The sequence below is a fragment of the Oryzias melastigma genome, linkage group LG23 (genome assembly GCF_002922805.2).
Source record: "Oryzias melastigma strain HK-1 linkage group LG23, ASM292280v2, whole genome shotgun sequence".
In the NCBI taxonomy this organism is placed as follows: Eukaryota; Metazoa; Chordata; class Actinopteri; order Beloniformes; family Adrianichthyidae; genus Oryzias; species Oryzias melastigma.
The window spans coordinates 15,873,396-15,889,086 of record NC_050534.1 but is presented as its reverse complement, the minus strand read 5'-3'; the positions used below and the strand labels follow the sequence as shown (position 1 = coordinate 15,889,086).

The following is a 15,691-nucleotide window of genomic DNA, read 5'->3' as shown; positions in this document are numbered from 1 at the left end:
TATAGTGCACATATTGTCTATTGCTAATGTTGCATGATTGAGACCATAAACTATATATGTCAACTTATAATTGAAAAATCTGCTTCATTACAGGATATTGATTGTGGAAACGTCAAGGTCTGCTGAACACCTCCTCCTTGTAATGCAGCATATCTAATAAAATATCTAATAAAATTCTGGTGAAGCAATTTTACTGTTTTTTTTCTTGATTTACAGCTTTTATTTTGAAAATAAATCTGTTTTTGACCACATATGTGTGTTTTAAAGAGCTTTAGAAGCATCAAAATATCTTAATTTTATGAGTTTAGTCATGCTCTGTTCGCCTGAGCAATAAAATGTGACTCAGTCCCTCCTGGAAACCTTTGGTCATTTATATTTTGCACCTGATTTGTAGTTAGATCTCCCATTTATGGACCAAAACAAGACAAAACTGACAAAAGGATTAAAAAATCCAGATAATTTTTACGTTTTTTCCATAACATGTGGCGTGACGCACAGACTTTAGGGCTGTGGGCTCTAAACATTTTTATGTTCCAATTATGTCATTGATTAACCTACATTATGTTCCAGCAAGGCTTGCAGTCTGACACCACCGTCCACGAGTTTGACCCACTTTTTCTGGGGGTTTTGTCATAACCAGAGCAGCACTTTGATTCATCGCGTAAATGAGGGGTCTGACGGACATCGGAGCACATCTTTAAACTGAGTTTCACATTAAAAGTGACAAAAAAATGAAGGATTTGTGGCTTCAAGACAACTTGGAGTCAGAAGGGATTCAAATCTTTGCAAGAATTTAATTGAAAAAGAACTAAAAGAAGTTTATATAAAAATTGTAGTAGATGGTTTCAACAAAAGTAAAATAATACTTGCAAAACATATACAAAAACAAAAAAACTTGAGACCCTCATATAGTAAAGAGGAGTATTGTATTACTGTACTGTGAAAAATATTTACATTTGTTTGTTGCAAGACAACCTTAAAGAGGTCCCCTTTTCAAAAATATATATTCAGTTTGTTAATTTGTGTTGAATTCTAGTTTTCAAAAACGTCTTTACTTCACACGACATTGAAAAGCCCTTCCAGGATAATCGGTCTCAATAAAAACATGTTTTAACTTGATTGTTCAAAGGTGCTGGAGTCATAACTTGTTATTTTCACATCACTGACACTTTCATTGGCATCAATATTTGCTTTTGAAGCCATTTTGAACCCATTTTTGGCCACTGCTCAGCCAGTAAGGTCAAATGTGCCCCATATGGTTTAAAAGTGGGCAGAAAATGTTTTCAACATTAGTCGCCTTCCAGGGACCGGCAGCCTGGGAAGCGACCATGCTAGCTCTCCTGGCCCCTGGGTAGAGCTCGGAACGCTGTCCACTGGGCGACTTGCTAGCATAGCGAGCCAGTCCACCGAGTATCCACTGAAGCTAATGTGGGCAGACCTGATTGTGATTTTGTGATACGCCTGAGCGGCAGTGGTGAAAACTTTAATATTGTTGTGAGAAATGCACCAAAGCGACTGAGAAAAACTGTAATATTTGACTACTCTGTCTTTTTTTTACTAGCTAGATAGCTAAAGAATGTATCCATGTAATTAGCCAGCTAAAAAACATCAAGCTAGGTAGCTAGCTAAAAAATAGCTGGCTAAAAAATTGAGCTAGGAAGCTAGCTAAAAAAATCTAGCTAGGTAGCTAGCTAAAAAATCTAGCTGGCTAAAAAATTGAGCTAGGAAGCTTGCTAAAAAAATCTAGCTACCTAAAGAAATCTAGCTAGCTAAAAAAATCTATCTAGCTAAAAAACATCTAGCAAGGTAGCTAGCTAAAAAATCTAGCTGGCTAAAAAATTGAGCAAGGCAGCTAGCTAAAAAAATCTAGCTAGCTAAAAAAAATCTAGCTAGCTAAAAAATATCTAGCTAAGTAGCTAGCTAAAAAATCTAGCTGGCTAAAAATTGAGATAGGAAGCTAGCTAAAAAATCTAGCTAGCTAAAAAATATCTAGCTAGGTATTTAGCTAAAAAATCTAGCTGGCTAAAAAATTGAGCTAGGAAGCTAGCTAAAAAAATCTAGCTAGCTAAAAAATATCTAGCTAGGTAGCTAGCAAAAACATCTAGCTGGCTAAAAAAATTAGCTAGGAAGCTAGCGAAAGAAAATCTAGCTAGCCAAAAAAGAAATCTAGCAAGCTAAAAAAAATCTAGCTTGCTAAAAAAAAATCTGAATAGTTAGAAAATCTAGCTAAACAGACAGATAGATCCCACACAAGATAAATGGAAAAATTATAAAAGCTGATTAAAAAGATCCTAAAATACGATTAGGGTCACAAAAAAAAAGTAATATTACGACTTTTTTTCTCGTACGTTTAAGAGATTAAAATATGTGAAATTAGCTCATGACTTTTACAGCCATAAATATAAAACTTGATTCTGGTAATTTAACAGTTATGACCTTTTTCTCGTAAATTTACAAGAATTGAAGTTGCAATAAAAAAAATTGTTTTGTTTGTAAACTGGTCCTAATTACAACAAAGTATTACAGCCACCAATAATAATAATAAAAATTAATATTTACTAGTGTTTTTCTCATAAATTTATGAATTTAATCTCGTGAATTTACAGTTTTTTTCTTGTTAATTTACAACATTTAAAGTAATAAATTTATTGGTGAAAATTTCATACATTTAGCCAATGATTTTTAAAGTCGTAAATATAATACTTTCTTTTGGTAATTTAACAGTAATTATTTTTTTCTTGTAAATTCACAAGATTTAAAATCTTAATTTAAAAAAATATGTTTGTAAACAAGCCCTAAAACTAAAACAAGAATAGGAGATAAAAGGATATAAAATATTTCTTCATCACGACGCTTTAAACATATATGTAGGATTATATATGTGTGTTGTTTGTTTATTAGATGTGGTAACATCATCATATTTTTTGAGGGGTTTAGGTTTTGTTTTATTTTACATTTTTCTTTTTTATATAGTAAGAATAAAACAAATGATTAAAACAAAGTGATATTTCGTTCTTTTGATCGACCAAAACTTACTCGGTGTGACTTAAATCTAAAAGTAAATGTGGATCTGTGCATGAAATGGATTTTGCGCGTTCGGTACCGTTAGGAGAACGTTTCCGCGAGTGGAACTCCCACCGGGCTTTCTCTCAACCCTCCGCCTCTTTAAGTCTGTCCCACATCTGACTGCCTTTGATTCTTCCGTTTGCTCAGCGCTTTGCACTCTGCCCCTCGTGGAATTTGCCAATTCTCCTGTCTCCGGTGCGTAAAACAGCCGCTGCGCGCCGCTCGGATAAAACAATGTAGCTGCGCTTTTACGCACGAAGCGGTCTCTCCCCCCCACCCCAAAAAATGGACCTAAAATCCGAACTCCTGAAGTCCATCTGGTACGCGTTCACGTCTCTGGACGCAGAGCAGTGCGGGAAAGTGTCCAAGTCGCAGTTAAAGGTAAGAGTGGAACTTTGTGGATCAGGAAACCGAGATTCGGTTTGATTTTCTGCTCTTTCTGTGTAACTTAGAAGGAGCCTCGATGTCTGCATGATATGACAGCTTAGCTGTGGAATGTGAAGAAACTTAGTCATTCGTAAACACTATGTTTGAAGTGTTCAGTCCAACCTTGTGACCATTTACTGACTGAAGGTCAAAGTTCAGCTCCATAGAAATCAATATTCCTATTTGTCCAGTTTGACTATTAAAAAAAAAGTTTCTGCTCACTTTTCCATCCAGCCCTTACATGTCTCCACTTCTTGGAGGAATCCAAGGAAATAGTCGACATTTGTCCTGACATGCTCACTGAGAACCAGCTGCATGTGTGTATGGGGGTAGTGAGGAAACAAGGGAGTGTGCAGAGAAACCTACCTGAGTCTGCAGGTGTTGACCGGAACACATTCAGTCCTGCTTTTCTTTTCTTTCCCTCCTCAGGTGCTTTCTCACAACCTTTACACTGTGCTGAACATCCCACACGATCCGGTCGCCCTGGAGGAACATTTCCAGGATGATGACGACGGCCCGGTGTCCAATCATGGCTACATGCCCTACCTCAACAAATACATACTGGATAAGGTATTGTTAGAGAGCGGCTGCTGTTAATAGTGCAAACGATTATTTTAATAGTCGACTAATCGACGATTAATTTTTGGGATTAGTCGACGAATCGGATCATGCGCAAACTCGATCTTAACCATCGTTAGCTTTCCCAAATTAGCCTAAAAAAACTGAAAAAAATCAAAAATTAGTTAAAATAGCTAGCATGTAGCATGCAGCGTAAAAAACAAAAGTCTAAATTTGCCAAAATTAGCTAGCATGCAACTGAAATATTACCTAAATGCCAAAATTGTCATGCTGTGCGTGACGAGGCAGACCCAGTTGCTGGAACCCGGAAGGAGGATGTGAGACTGGAGAGGTTTAAATAAAGTTTATTGTCCGTGGGGATAATGGCGTAGGGTCCGGAACCAGGAATGAAGGTGGAAGCTTGAGAACGAAGACCTGCTGCGGACTGGAGCGGACAGGTGGAGTAACGAGGTGAGTCCGGCAGCCGGTGCGTGGCGTGATGAGGATCGGCGTGATCCAAGACGAGATGCTTAGACGAGGCAGGACCCAGGTCGGCACATGGGAGGTAAGGACCTGGAGGTAGAGGAGTCAGGTCGTGAGACGAGGCGAGACTTTAACGAGAGCATACAAAACTGTACGTAGTAGGCCAGGTAACTTCACCGGGTAAGGCAACGAACTGGCGAAGAATGCTGGGGAGGGCTCCTCTTAAATAGGCTGGAGTGGAGGTGATGAGTGCCGACAGCTGGGTCCAATTAGGATGTGGAGGAGGAGCGCAGGAGGACCATGACAAAAATAGCCTAAAAGAAAACAAAAAAATAAGCCTAGATTTGCCAAAACAACTAGCATGCAGCTGAAATATATGCTAAACTCCACATTGCCTAAAAATCTGAAAAAATCCCAAATTAGCTAAAATAGCTAGCATGTTGCTGAAATATTAGCTAAAGTCCAAAACAGCTTGAAAAGCAAAAGTCTAAATTTGCCAAAAATAGCTAACATGCAACTAAAATATTAGCTAAATGAAAAAATAGCCTAAAAAAACAACAAAAAAGTCTAAATTAGCCAAAAATAACTAGCATGCAACTGAAATATTAGCTAAATGAAAAAATAGCCTAAAAAAATGAGCCTAAATTTGCCAAAACAACTAGCATAAAGCTGAAATATATGCTAAACTCCAAATTGCCTAAAAAACAGAAAAAAACCCAAATTAGCTAAAATAGCTAGCATGTTGCTGAAATATTAGCTAAAGTCCAAAACAGCTTAACAAACAAAAGTCTAAATTCGCCAAAATTAGCTAGCATGCAACTGAAATATTAGCTAAATTCCAAAATAACCTAAAAGAAAACAAAAAAAAAAAGAAGCCTAGATTTGCCAAAACAACTAGCATGCAACTGAAATATATGCTAAACTCCACATTGCCTAAAAATCAGAAAAAATCCCAAATTAGCTAAAATAGCTAGCATGTTGCTGAAATATTAGCTAAATGCCAAAATATTCTAAAAAAGCAAAACAAATAAGCCTAAATTAGCCAAAACAGCTAGCATGTATCTGAAATATATGCTAAGCTCCAAATTAGCCTAGAAAACTGCTAAATTAGCTAAAATTAGCAGGTATGCTGCCTAACTATTCGCTAAACTCCAATTTAGCATAAAAACTGAAAAAGTCTTAAATTAGCCAAAATAGCTAGCATGTAGCTGAAATATTAGCTAAACCCCAAAATAGCCTTCAAATTTTGCCAAAATAGTCTAAAAAAGTTAGCATAACGCCATTATAACTTTCAACTTTACGACTCCATATAATATAAAGTAACGACTAATCGACTATTAAATTAGCTGTCGACAATTTTAATAGTCGATTAGTCGTCGATTAGTCGACTAATCGTGGAAATTTTTCCTAGAAAACTAAAACATTTTTTTTAAAGAACTTGTGTTATAATGCAATTATGATTAAAAGAGCACTTTTACAATTCATTTTAAAAATGATCAGAGTGTCTTCAATGTGTTTTTGTTTGAAATTCTTCCTAATTCGTAAATTAAATTGTAGTTTGGGTTTGAAAAACTCCAGTTTATGCAAAAGTATTCATTAATTTACAAGATTACTTATTTCTGGGGTACTAATTTGTTTGGAAAATGTGGTTTTGTGTTTTTGCTAACATGCAACTCTGAGGATTCCTAAAAAAAAATCTCAATTTGATAATGAATTTCTGTAAAAAGAAAATATTTTTTATGTCCAGATAGACATGCTCTATTCCATTTTAAAATCATCCAAACGTTTAGTTAGAAACATCAACAAAAAAACACACTTGGATTAATCTCCATGTTGCTTATATCCTCCTCACTACCAGAATTGTAGTTTTTTTAATCCATTAAAAAGTACAATTCCCAGAACCCCTGTTAACCCCTGTTACCCAAACGTTTAGAGATATTCAGGTCTAGAAATGTCGTCCACAACGGACGCATGTACACTACTGGTAATTAGGAGTCCTGTTTAGACTTTTTTTAATTGATTTAAACCAAATTGGTTAACACCAGCCTTAAATTATGTGAATTTTTGCCTTTTACGGCATTGAACCTCAGTTATTAAATTAGATTAACTTGTTTAACTTGCCAAAAAAAGTCCAACATGAACAGATCTGAAAATTTTACGCAGCTCAGAAAAAGAAAAAACTGTTTTGTTTTTGCAAATTGAATGCAGCAACACAGTTATCCGCTATAATAATAAATAATAATAAGTTTTATTTAAATGGCGCCTTTCCTGACACCCAAGGTCGCCTCACAGATAAAGCTATTTTAGACTTGTAAAATCAGTTTTAACCAGATGGAACATAAACTACTGACATGTTTTCATTAGTGCAAAAATTAAGTCACAAATATTTTGGATTAAGTCAATTTTATGATCTGTAATCTTTGTCAAGATAATCAGTTTTGGTGCTTCCCTTTTTTGTATTTTTAAATATATTTTTTTTAGGTTGACTGAATTTTGTCAGGTTATACATTTACTACAGAGTAATTAGGGTCACCATAAAAGAAAAACGATTAAAATTAAAGAAAAAAGTCGAGAATAAAATCATAAAATTACCTAAGAAGTCATAATTCTACAAGAATAAAGTCATGCTTTTAAAAAAAAGTTGCAATAGTTTCTTAAAAATAAAGTTGTACATTTACAAAAAAATGAAGCAGATTTGAGCAATCAGATTTTGCTGAAATATCTGAAACATTTATGAAATAAACGGACAAACTAATGTTTGTCTTTCTTGACACATTTAAAAAAAATAAATTCAACATTTTAGTTTTAGAACTTTGTCTTTGTAAAACTGTTACTTTAATAGTACAAAGTTATTCTCATACACTGACTTTTCAAAACAGAACATGAATAAAGCACTACAAAAACCCAAACGTAGAGTCCTGACAGTACCCCTCCCAAAAGGGCAGATCCCAGATGCCCAAAAACACCCAAGAGGAACAGACCCTTACAAGCATGACTAAAACAAGTCCAGAAAACAGAGATGTATGTGAGGGGTATCAGAACCCCTCCTCGGGAACAGACAAGAGAGGAGGATCAAAGCCAAATGTTTACTTTTTTAAATTCATTTGATTAAACATATTAAAGGGCTAAAAACTGTACAGTATTTTTCTGTGGTCAAAGTCTGATGTCACTGCAGGTGAAAGCGGGGACATTTGACAAGGAGAAGTTTGATGACCTGTGCTGGATGATGACGATGAAGAAGAACTTCACCGGCGTCCTGCAGAACGGGCTGCTGACTGAGAGGAACTGCTTCAAACTCTTCTGCTTGTTCAACCTTCTGTCCGAGGACCATTACCCACTGGTGATGATTGTGGAAGAGGTACCCGGCGCTCACAGGAATTTTTATGGGATTAGCTGGACTTTTATAGGGATTCCCTAACAGGTCAACCAGGAAGGTTCACCTCCTAAAGCGGCCATTCCATACTGTAAGGTCTTTTCATAACCGGACTAGATTTCTGAGGCCCCGCCTTTTGCTCCTTGAAGGTGCCGCCCATTTCATGATGTCATTCTAGAGCCGTCCTCGTCAGCATGTCACCCATGAAAACAAACATCCACATTTACCCCCGTTTACCTTCAAAATATTCCACAGACAGACTGGTGATGGTTAATGGATTCATTTTTCGGTAAAATTTTGTAATAAAATGCAGACAACACCTGATTAACGTTTCACTATTTAATGAAATGATGAGAACACTCTGATTAGCACTGGCTGCTAATGTTTCTTTTCTCTTTGAAGCATAATTTGTATTTGTATCAAAAATCCTTTTCACATGTAAGTTTCTGTCTGTGCTCAATAATCCACGCGGAAATCACTTCTCTCAATTCGTCGTTCGCTTTTCCATCAAGAAATAGTCTTCTCCCTCTCTCCCTCAGGAAATATTTTCTCCCTTCCTCCACCAGGAAATAATCTTCTCCCTTTTCTCCACCAGGAAATTGTCTTTTCCCCTTTTCTCCCCTAAGAAATAGTCTTCTCCTGTTTCTTCCCTGGGAAATAGCCTGCTTACTTCCTCCACCAGGAAATAGTCGTATCCATTTTCCACCAGGAAATAGTCTGCTTACTTTCTCCACCAGGAAATAGACTTATCCCTTCCTTCTCCAGGAAATAGTTTTCTCCCTTTCTCCACCAGGAAATAGTCTCCTCCTTTTTTCAACTAGGACATAGATGTTTCCGTTTCTCCATCAGGAAATTGTCTTCTCCCATCTCTCCCCTAGAAAATAGTCTGCTCCCTTTTCTCCCTCAGGAAAAAGTCTTCTGGCTTTCTCCACCAGGAAATAGTCTTCTCCTTTTTCTTCCCTGGAAAATAGCCTGCTCCCTTTTTTTCCACCAGGAAATAGCCTGCTTACTTCCTACACCAGGAAATAGTCTGCTCACTTTCTCTTCCAGAAAATAGTCTTCTCCCATTTCTCAGTCTGCTCCCTTTTCTCCCTCAGGAAAAGTCTTCTGGCTCTCTCCACCAGGAAATAGTCTTCTCCCATTTCTCCCCTAGGAAATAGTCATCTCCTGTTTCTTCTCTGGGAAATAGCCTGCTTACTTCCTCCACCAGGAAATAGTCGTATCCATTTTTCCACCAGGAAATACTCTGCTTACTTTTTCCACCAGGAAACAGTTCTCTCCATTTCTCCACCAGGAAATAGTCTTCTCCCTTTCTACTGCCATCTTCCCAACTCCCCGTCTGCTTGCTCCATTCCCGGATATGTCCCTAAAACAAGTTCTTGAACACATTTTTATCCCATGGTGTTTCACACTGGACAAGCAGGGAGGGGCTTCTTCTTTTTCTTTTGCTACTTTTTACCAGCGTATGTCCGCCATCTGTAGTTGGAAGAGGCTTGGTGTAAAATGTAAAAGCGGTGCAAATCGTACTCCAGGCTTTTTCTTTTACAGCTCTATTCTGATATATAGAAGAATTTCTGTCGTAAAATAAAAAAATATATATACATATATATATATATTAATTTTTCCTTCATGATCAATTTCCAAACGATTGGCACTTTTGGAAAGCCACCCAACTGTCACTACCAAATCCAAGTCCCTGATTGGTCAAAGTTCAACCCGTTTGTTCAATGGCCACGCCTTTCATATGTAAAGCCTACAAATGGTTGTAAAAGCTAGCATAGCTAACGCAGAGTTTTAAAGCCTGAAATGCACGTTTACATAGACTTTTCATTGAAAATGGACATTCGAATGTGAGTTGCTGAGAGCGGTGTGCACATAGCTTGAGTTGTTGGCGAGACGGTATGCGCAGAGCAACCCCGCCCCCCTTCCTGTCACCCATAACTGAGAGCTCATTGCTTACAGGCTCTCCCATTTACTTACAATCTCTAACACCCAATATCTCAAACCGCAATATTGGAGCAGTTTTGAGCCAGATGTCGGCTATTTTTGCAGTTTGTACTGACGCATCATGTTGAAAACACAATTTACATCAGAATGCATCTATAAAACAATTTTTACCAACATGAAGGCAAACTCCTCAACACTTAGATAAAATCAAATGTTGCATATTGTTCAGCAAGTAAGAATGCGTAGATAAAAGAATCACACGGGAAGCAGGTTTAGATTCAATCTTGTCCTGTATTTTTTTAGCTTGTGTCAAAGCAGAAAAAAATAAGGCGCAAGTAAGGTAATGAGGCTCTTCCTTCCTGCATTTCCTCCAAAATGCTCTCGGTTTCCTGTAAGTCAGAGGCAACAGTAAACGTCTTTAGATCCAAACACTAGTGTACTTCAAAGGTAACTGTAGTTACTGAACCGTGCAACAAAAACAAACATTATCGTCGTTGAATGTCTTCAAGGTGGAGTATCTTCTGAAGAAAATCTCCACGGCAGCGAGCCACGAGTGGGACGGAAAGCTCCTGGAAGACCTGATTTCCCAGGATCCCGCAGTGCAGGAGGAGGGCATGTCTGTGTGGAGCTTCCTGGCGCACATGAATGCGGGTCGCTTGCTGAGGGTCACCAATAGCGAGGCTTTCAGCCTGGCTCTGAATGAGGTGTTTCTGGAGATGTACCACAACGTGCTCAAGAGAGTAAGTCCTCCTGAAACTCTGTGGTCTTTTAGACTTCCTTGGAATCACTCTTTGGGTTCCTGCAGGGCTACATGTGGAAAAAGGGGCACATGAGGAGGAACTGGACGGAGCGCTGGTTTGTGCTGAAGCCCTCTTCCATGGCTTACTACGTGGGCGAGGCCCTCAAGGACAAGAGAGGGGAAATCCAGCTGGATAAGAGCTGTGTCGTTGAGGTTGTTGAAGACAGGATTGTTGGTTGTGCGGATCCATGGCATCTGAGTGACCACGCCCCTTTTTCATTTCAGCCTATCCCAGATAGGGAAGGGAAGCGGTGCCTGTTCTGTGTGAAAACCCACAACAAAACCTATGAAATGAGCGCGTCCGACCAGAGGCAGAAGGTCGAGTGGATTCAAGGTGTGTGCAGAAATACACACAAATAAATGTTGTTTTCGTCCTCTGGGCTGTTCCTGCATTCAGTGTGAGATGAGTGAAGTTAGCGATAATGCCCGACAAGGTGTGCATTATCAGTGGATTCAAGGTGTGTGCAGAAATACACACAAATAAATGTTGTTTTGTCCTCTGGGCTGTTCCTGCATTCAGTGTGAGATGAGTTGAGTAAGCGATAATGCCCGACAAGGTGTGCATTATCAGACATTGGTTGTGAAGTCTGTGTCAAGAAGACCCAAAGAGGACAAAACTGCAAGGCAGAGTGAAGAACAAGAATTCTTTAATAACAAAAAGCTCTAGTGTTGATGGGAAATGTCAACAAACATAACAAAGCTATAAAAAACACAGCAGAACTAAACAGAGCAAAAAGTGACGGACAAACTAAAATAAAGCAACTCTGAGCTTGTATTCAGAATGGAAAAGTTCATTTAGTCCGGATCAAGTCCTTAAGCTCCCGTTTGGTCTGTATTCGGACTGCCGTCAACCGGACATTTCTGTTTCGAACCAAAGCTTGTGAATAAAACCATGTGACTAAAGATCTCTTCACTCATTGGCCAGAAATAACAAGGACAGGAGTCAAATAAAACTAGAAGTTCACAAAGCTAAACCAGGGTCAGGCGTTGGCATAACATCATCAGAAACATGAGAAGACAGGTCAGGAGATAACGCTCAGTATGCAGGCAGAGTGGGACAAACAATACTTCGCACTGAGCAAGGCTCCATGTGTTACTTTACACCGGGCAAGCATTACAGGTCAGGTGGGACGCGGTAGTGGTCTAGCTACGGCAGATGTCTCCATCGACTATGGGATGGCTGGAGCCACAGGCTCTGCTACCAACCTTACAAAACTCCGAACTCACGTAGGTTCACCCAATAACCATTTATTACGATTGAGCTTGTTAATAGAAAGGGAAGTCTGGGCACCTTTGCTTAGACTGCTGCCCCCGAGATGAGCGGAAGAAGATGGATGGATGGACTATCTTGACAAGGATTGCCAAGCAAATGACTTACATCATTTTTGCCTCCAGTTGCGTTGCCCCGCCCTCATAATTCCTGGCCAATTAGTGAAGAGATCTTTAGTTTTATATATATATAAATTTTTTTTTTTACAGGTTTTGTCTGAATACAGACCAAATTAAAGGTTCAGGATTTTTCCAGTCTGAATATACCCATAGACTGTCCGGAAAACAGTGTGAGAATCAATTGTTACAAATGTTTTAACAATGAGTTCCTGGGTCTCATTGTTGCCCCGCTACTCTGTTTACATCCCATAATGCCCGGCTACGGTGGCCGTTTTGGTCCAGTTTTTCCACTCCAAGCATGAATGAGGAATCTCAGAGCAACCCGGAGCTAAGTCTGATTGGAAATAAGTCAAGACCACCTCGAAAGTTGGGTCCAAGGGCGGTTCCTGGTTGTGGACCAGTGTCTACTTGGATGTATTTAGTACTTTAATCTTGTTACTTTTTAGGACTAAGTTATCACATTTTACAAATTTTCCCTGTTTTTCCAAAAATCTGCTTCATAGGTTAACTGGCGACTCTAAATTCCCTTGAATCAGCAGTATCTGGGTTGGTCCAATCCACAAGATGAACCCAAAATGAAACTATAGTTATAAGCCATGATTTTTCATTTCTAAATAATAGTGGAACGTTGATGTTTTTTGTAGCCATTCAGACAGCCCTCCGTCTTCAAAGTGAGGGAAAGTCCTCCCTACACCACGAACTCAAGCTGAAGAGGCGCATGCTGCGAGAGCACAAACACCAAGAGCGCAGCCGCAGCTCCCGCAGCAGCTGCAGCAGCCGCAGCAGCCGGAGCAGCCAATCAGACGAGCTGAGCGTCCAGGAAACGGAGAGGATAGAGAAAGAACGACAAGACCTGGAGATAGAGAACATCATTCAGGTAGAATAGTGTTAAAGTGTGGAACTTTAGTGCACTTATGCATAAAAGATGTATGTTTATAGCACGCACGAGAACTGGAGAATCGACGAAGGGAAGCGGAGGAGAGGGAGAGGAGGAAACAGAAGGAGGTGCAGATGGACCTGGAGAGGCAGCTGAAGGAGGCTGAGATGGTGAGAGTTTACATTTCACGTGAAATGGGTTTCAGTTGGGATTATAACCTTTAACGGTTCTGAGAAGAAGCAGTGGAAAAGGTGAGAAGTTTTTTATCCTGTGTGTCCAGCTGAGAGACAGCATGCAGGCCGAGATGCAGGAGAAGGAGAGGACGGCGGAGCAGCAGAAACGGAGGATCCAGGAGCTGGAGATGACTCAGCAGAAACTGGAGGCCGCTCTGAACATGGAGATCCAGGCTCGGCTGGAGGAGGAACGAGCCAGACTGGAGCTGGAGATGTAACCATAAAAAACGTTTATGATTCATTTTTTTCACGGTTTATGTTTCTTAAATATCTCTTTTCCAGGTTGCTGCAGGCTGAGGAGGAGAAAAAGCAGCAGTTTAAGCTCCTGCAGGATAAGCAGAGGGACTTGAGGAGACTCAGTCCTGCGCTGGAGGCCTCAGACGGCAGTGCAGACGAGGACACCCCCTCGGCGCTCTACTCGGCCTCCCAGGAGCTTCAGGATCTGCAGGCGTCACGCCAGAGGAGCCACCAGCACCTAGAGGTAAAGCGAGAGAAGAAGCAGCAGCTCGCCTGATTTACGCGTTTTCTCATAAAGTGATTTTTCCAGGAAGTGCAGGAGAGGCTGAGGAACGCCACTCAGCACGTACGCCACTGGAACGTCCAGCTGAATCGCCTCATGAAGCCCATTGCTCCAGGAGGTAAATGTGTGCCCCTGAAAATGTATAAACCATAAAATATGCCCTTCAAATTAAAAGCTTCATCTTAAAAAACTGGCATGAATATAAATTTATTTTAGTCAAAATGAAAAATTAAGGAAAACAGCAGGAGTTTGTTCAAAATTTGCCTCTAAATTGTGAGCAACACCGCCCCCTTTCCCCCTTCCCCTTCAGAGCTTTTGGCCCTCATTGTGTGATTTTTACATTATAAGCAAGTCCTTTTTTTTTTGTCTGCTCCTTATTCACAACAATTGCAATATATTGAAATAAATATCAAATATATCACATCAGCAAATTGCCACAATATGCTAAAATGATTCATTTTAATCAAAGTAAATATTTAAAACCTAAACAACAGATTAAATATCTAAAACTAGTTCGAAAGTAAAATTCTTTTGAAAATACTGACCATAAATAATACTTGTAATTCACTTTAATCATGAATATAAATAACAAATGTCATTAAAACTCTTGATTCACTGTGGAGGTATTTAAGAAAAAACTTTTTAGATTAGCTTTTACATAGTTTTAGTTTGATTTTATGAATATTTACTAATAATTAATTTGAATTAATGTGTATATGTCCTGGGTTTTTATGTATTTATTTATTATGATTGCCATTTTTACTACTGTATTTTGTCTCTTTTTGTCTCTTTGTATTTTTAAAATTTAAAAATAATTGTTTTTGAAGGATTTTTTTGTGTGTATTTAAGAAAATCAAAACTTTTAACTTTTTAATAAACTTCAGTTAAAGTAAGTGCATTCTTTGTAAAAGTTTTATTAACATTTTTTTACTTGAAGCTGTAGAATCCCTCATATGATTTATTTTCCTTTTTATTAGAATCACATCATTTTAAGAAAATGTGCTTTTGTAACCCGATCTTTTGTATTTTTTAGAGCGTTTGGACAGCCGGATGACATCAAAATACTTTTGCCCGCGGACGGAGGGAGCTCTGGCAAGCAACGAGTTCATTTCCAAATACAAGATAAGAGATGATCAGAACAGCCAGATAGGACCAGAAGAATGTGAGGGACTGGAGGAGCAGATGGGGGCCGCCCACCTGTCAGATGCATCAGAGGAATCCCTGGGAAAGCCCAATGGGCTGCTGTGATCGCCACAGAGACAGATAAAAGGATTTATTTTTACATTTAGAAATGTCAAGGGAAAAAAATGTAACTTTAAACCACAAAAAATCATTTTTCCCAATCAAACTTGTTTACAAACTGTCCATCATAGAGACAACTGTTCAGTCTCATCCTCAAACATGACATTAGAGAATTCTGCTTTGTGCCAACCAAGAAACTATGGAAAAATATGATTTATAGATAAATATGGAGGGTTGTGACTAAAAAATTATTCAGCATTTAATTAAAACATAAATTACTAAAACAAACTTTCACAATTTTGTACCAAACAAATTGTTGTTGTAAACTGTTCTGTGATATGTATCATTTTCATGTATTCTGTTTAAATTAAATGTAAAAAAGACTGAATGCAGAAGAATATTGTTTTATTTTATTAGTGGTAAAAGTTGGGACTTTTCAAAATAAAAAACACGACAGACAAAATATTATCACAAATATATTGTTCAGCTTTATGAATAATATTAATTTAAACACTAATTTCAATTTACATTCTTTGTGGTGACACTGAGAAGAGGTATTCGTATTTCAAAACAAAAGTCTGGTTTTTAATCCAGATTTTTTTTTTTTTACATTTTACAGTTTTTTTGGCATGAGAACATTTTTCAAACTTTATTTAAAACACTTACATGACATACAATAAAGAGTAAAGAACGAACTTACTTTTTTCTCAAAAAAGATGTCAGATCTGACTTTTCAAAAAAAAACAAAACAAAACCGGAAGACAAAAAAAAAAGATGA

General features: G+C 38.3%; 1 protein-coding gene across 1 annotated transcript; it reads left to right on the top strand.

Annotated features, from left to right (window-relative positions):
- The first annotated feature begins 3,099 nt into the window (after positions 1-3,099).
- def6c (DEF6 guanine nucleotide exchange factor c) lies at positions 3,100-15,301 on the top strand. The gene is made up of 12 exons (XM_024291092.2): positions 3,100-3,447; positions 3,922-4,062; positions 7,709-7,891; positions 10,363-10,593; positions 10,659-10,805; positions 10,878-10,986; positions 12,686-12,918; positions 12,981-13,088; positions 13,199-13,365; positions 13,434-13,632; positions 13,699-13,789; positions 14,705-15,301. Exons 1-12 carry the CDS (start codon positions 3,352-3,354, stop codon positions 14,917-14,919), a joined length of 1,920 nt encoding a protein of 639 aa, XP_024146860.1. The 5' UTR covers positions 3,100-3,351; the 3' UTR covers positions 14,920-15,301.
- Positions 15,302-15,691: the final 390 nt, after the last annotated feature.

Bases quoted from the DNA above. Each gene is read 5' to 3' on its own strand.
- def6c (XM_024291092.2), top strand. From the start codon at position 3,352: ATGGACCTAAAATCCGAACTCCTGAAGTCCATCTGGTACGCGTTCACG. The intron at 7,892-10,362 runs GTACCCGGCGCT...AATGTCTTCAAG, and splicing joins TGGTGATGATTGTGGAAGAG to GTGGAGTATCTTCTGAAGAA. The intron at 12,919-12,980 runs GTAGAATAGTGT...GTATGTTTATAG, and splicing joins AGATAGAGAACATCATTCAG to CACGCACGAGAACTGGAGAA.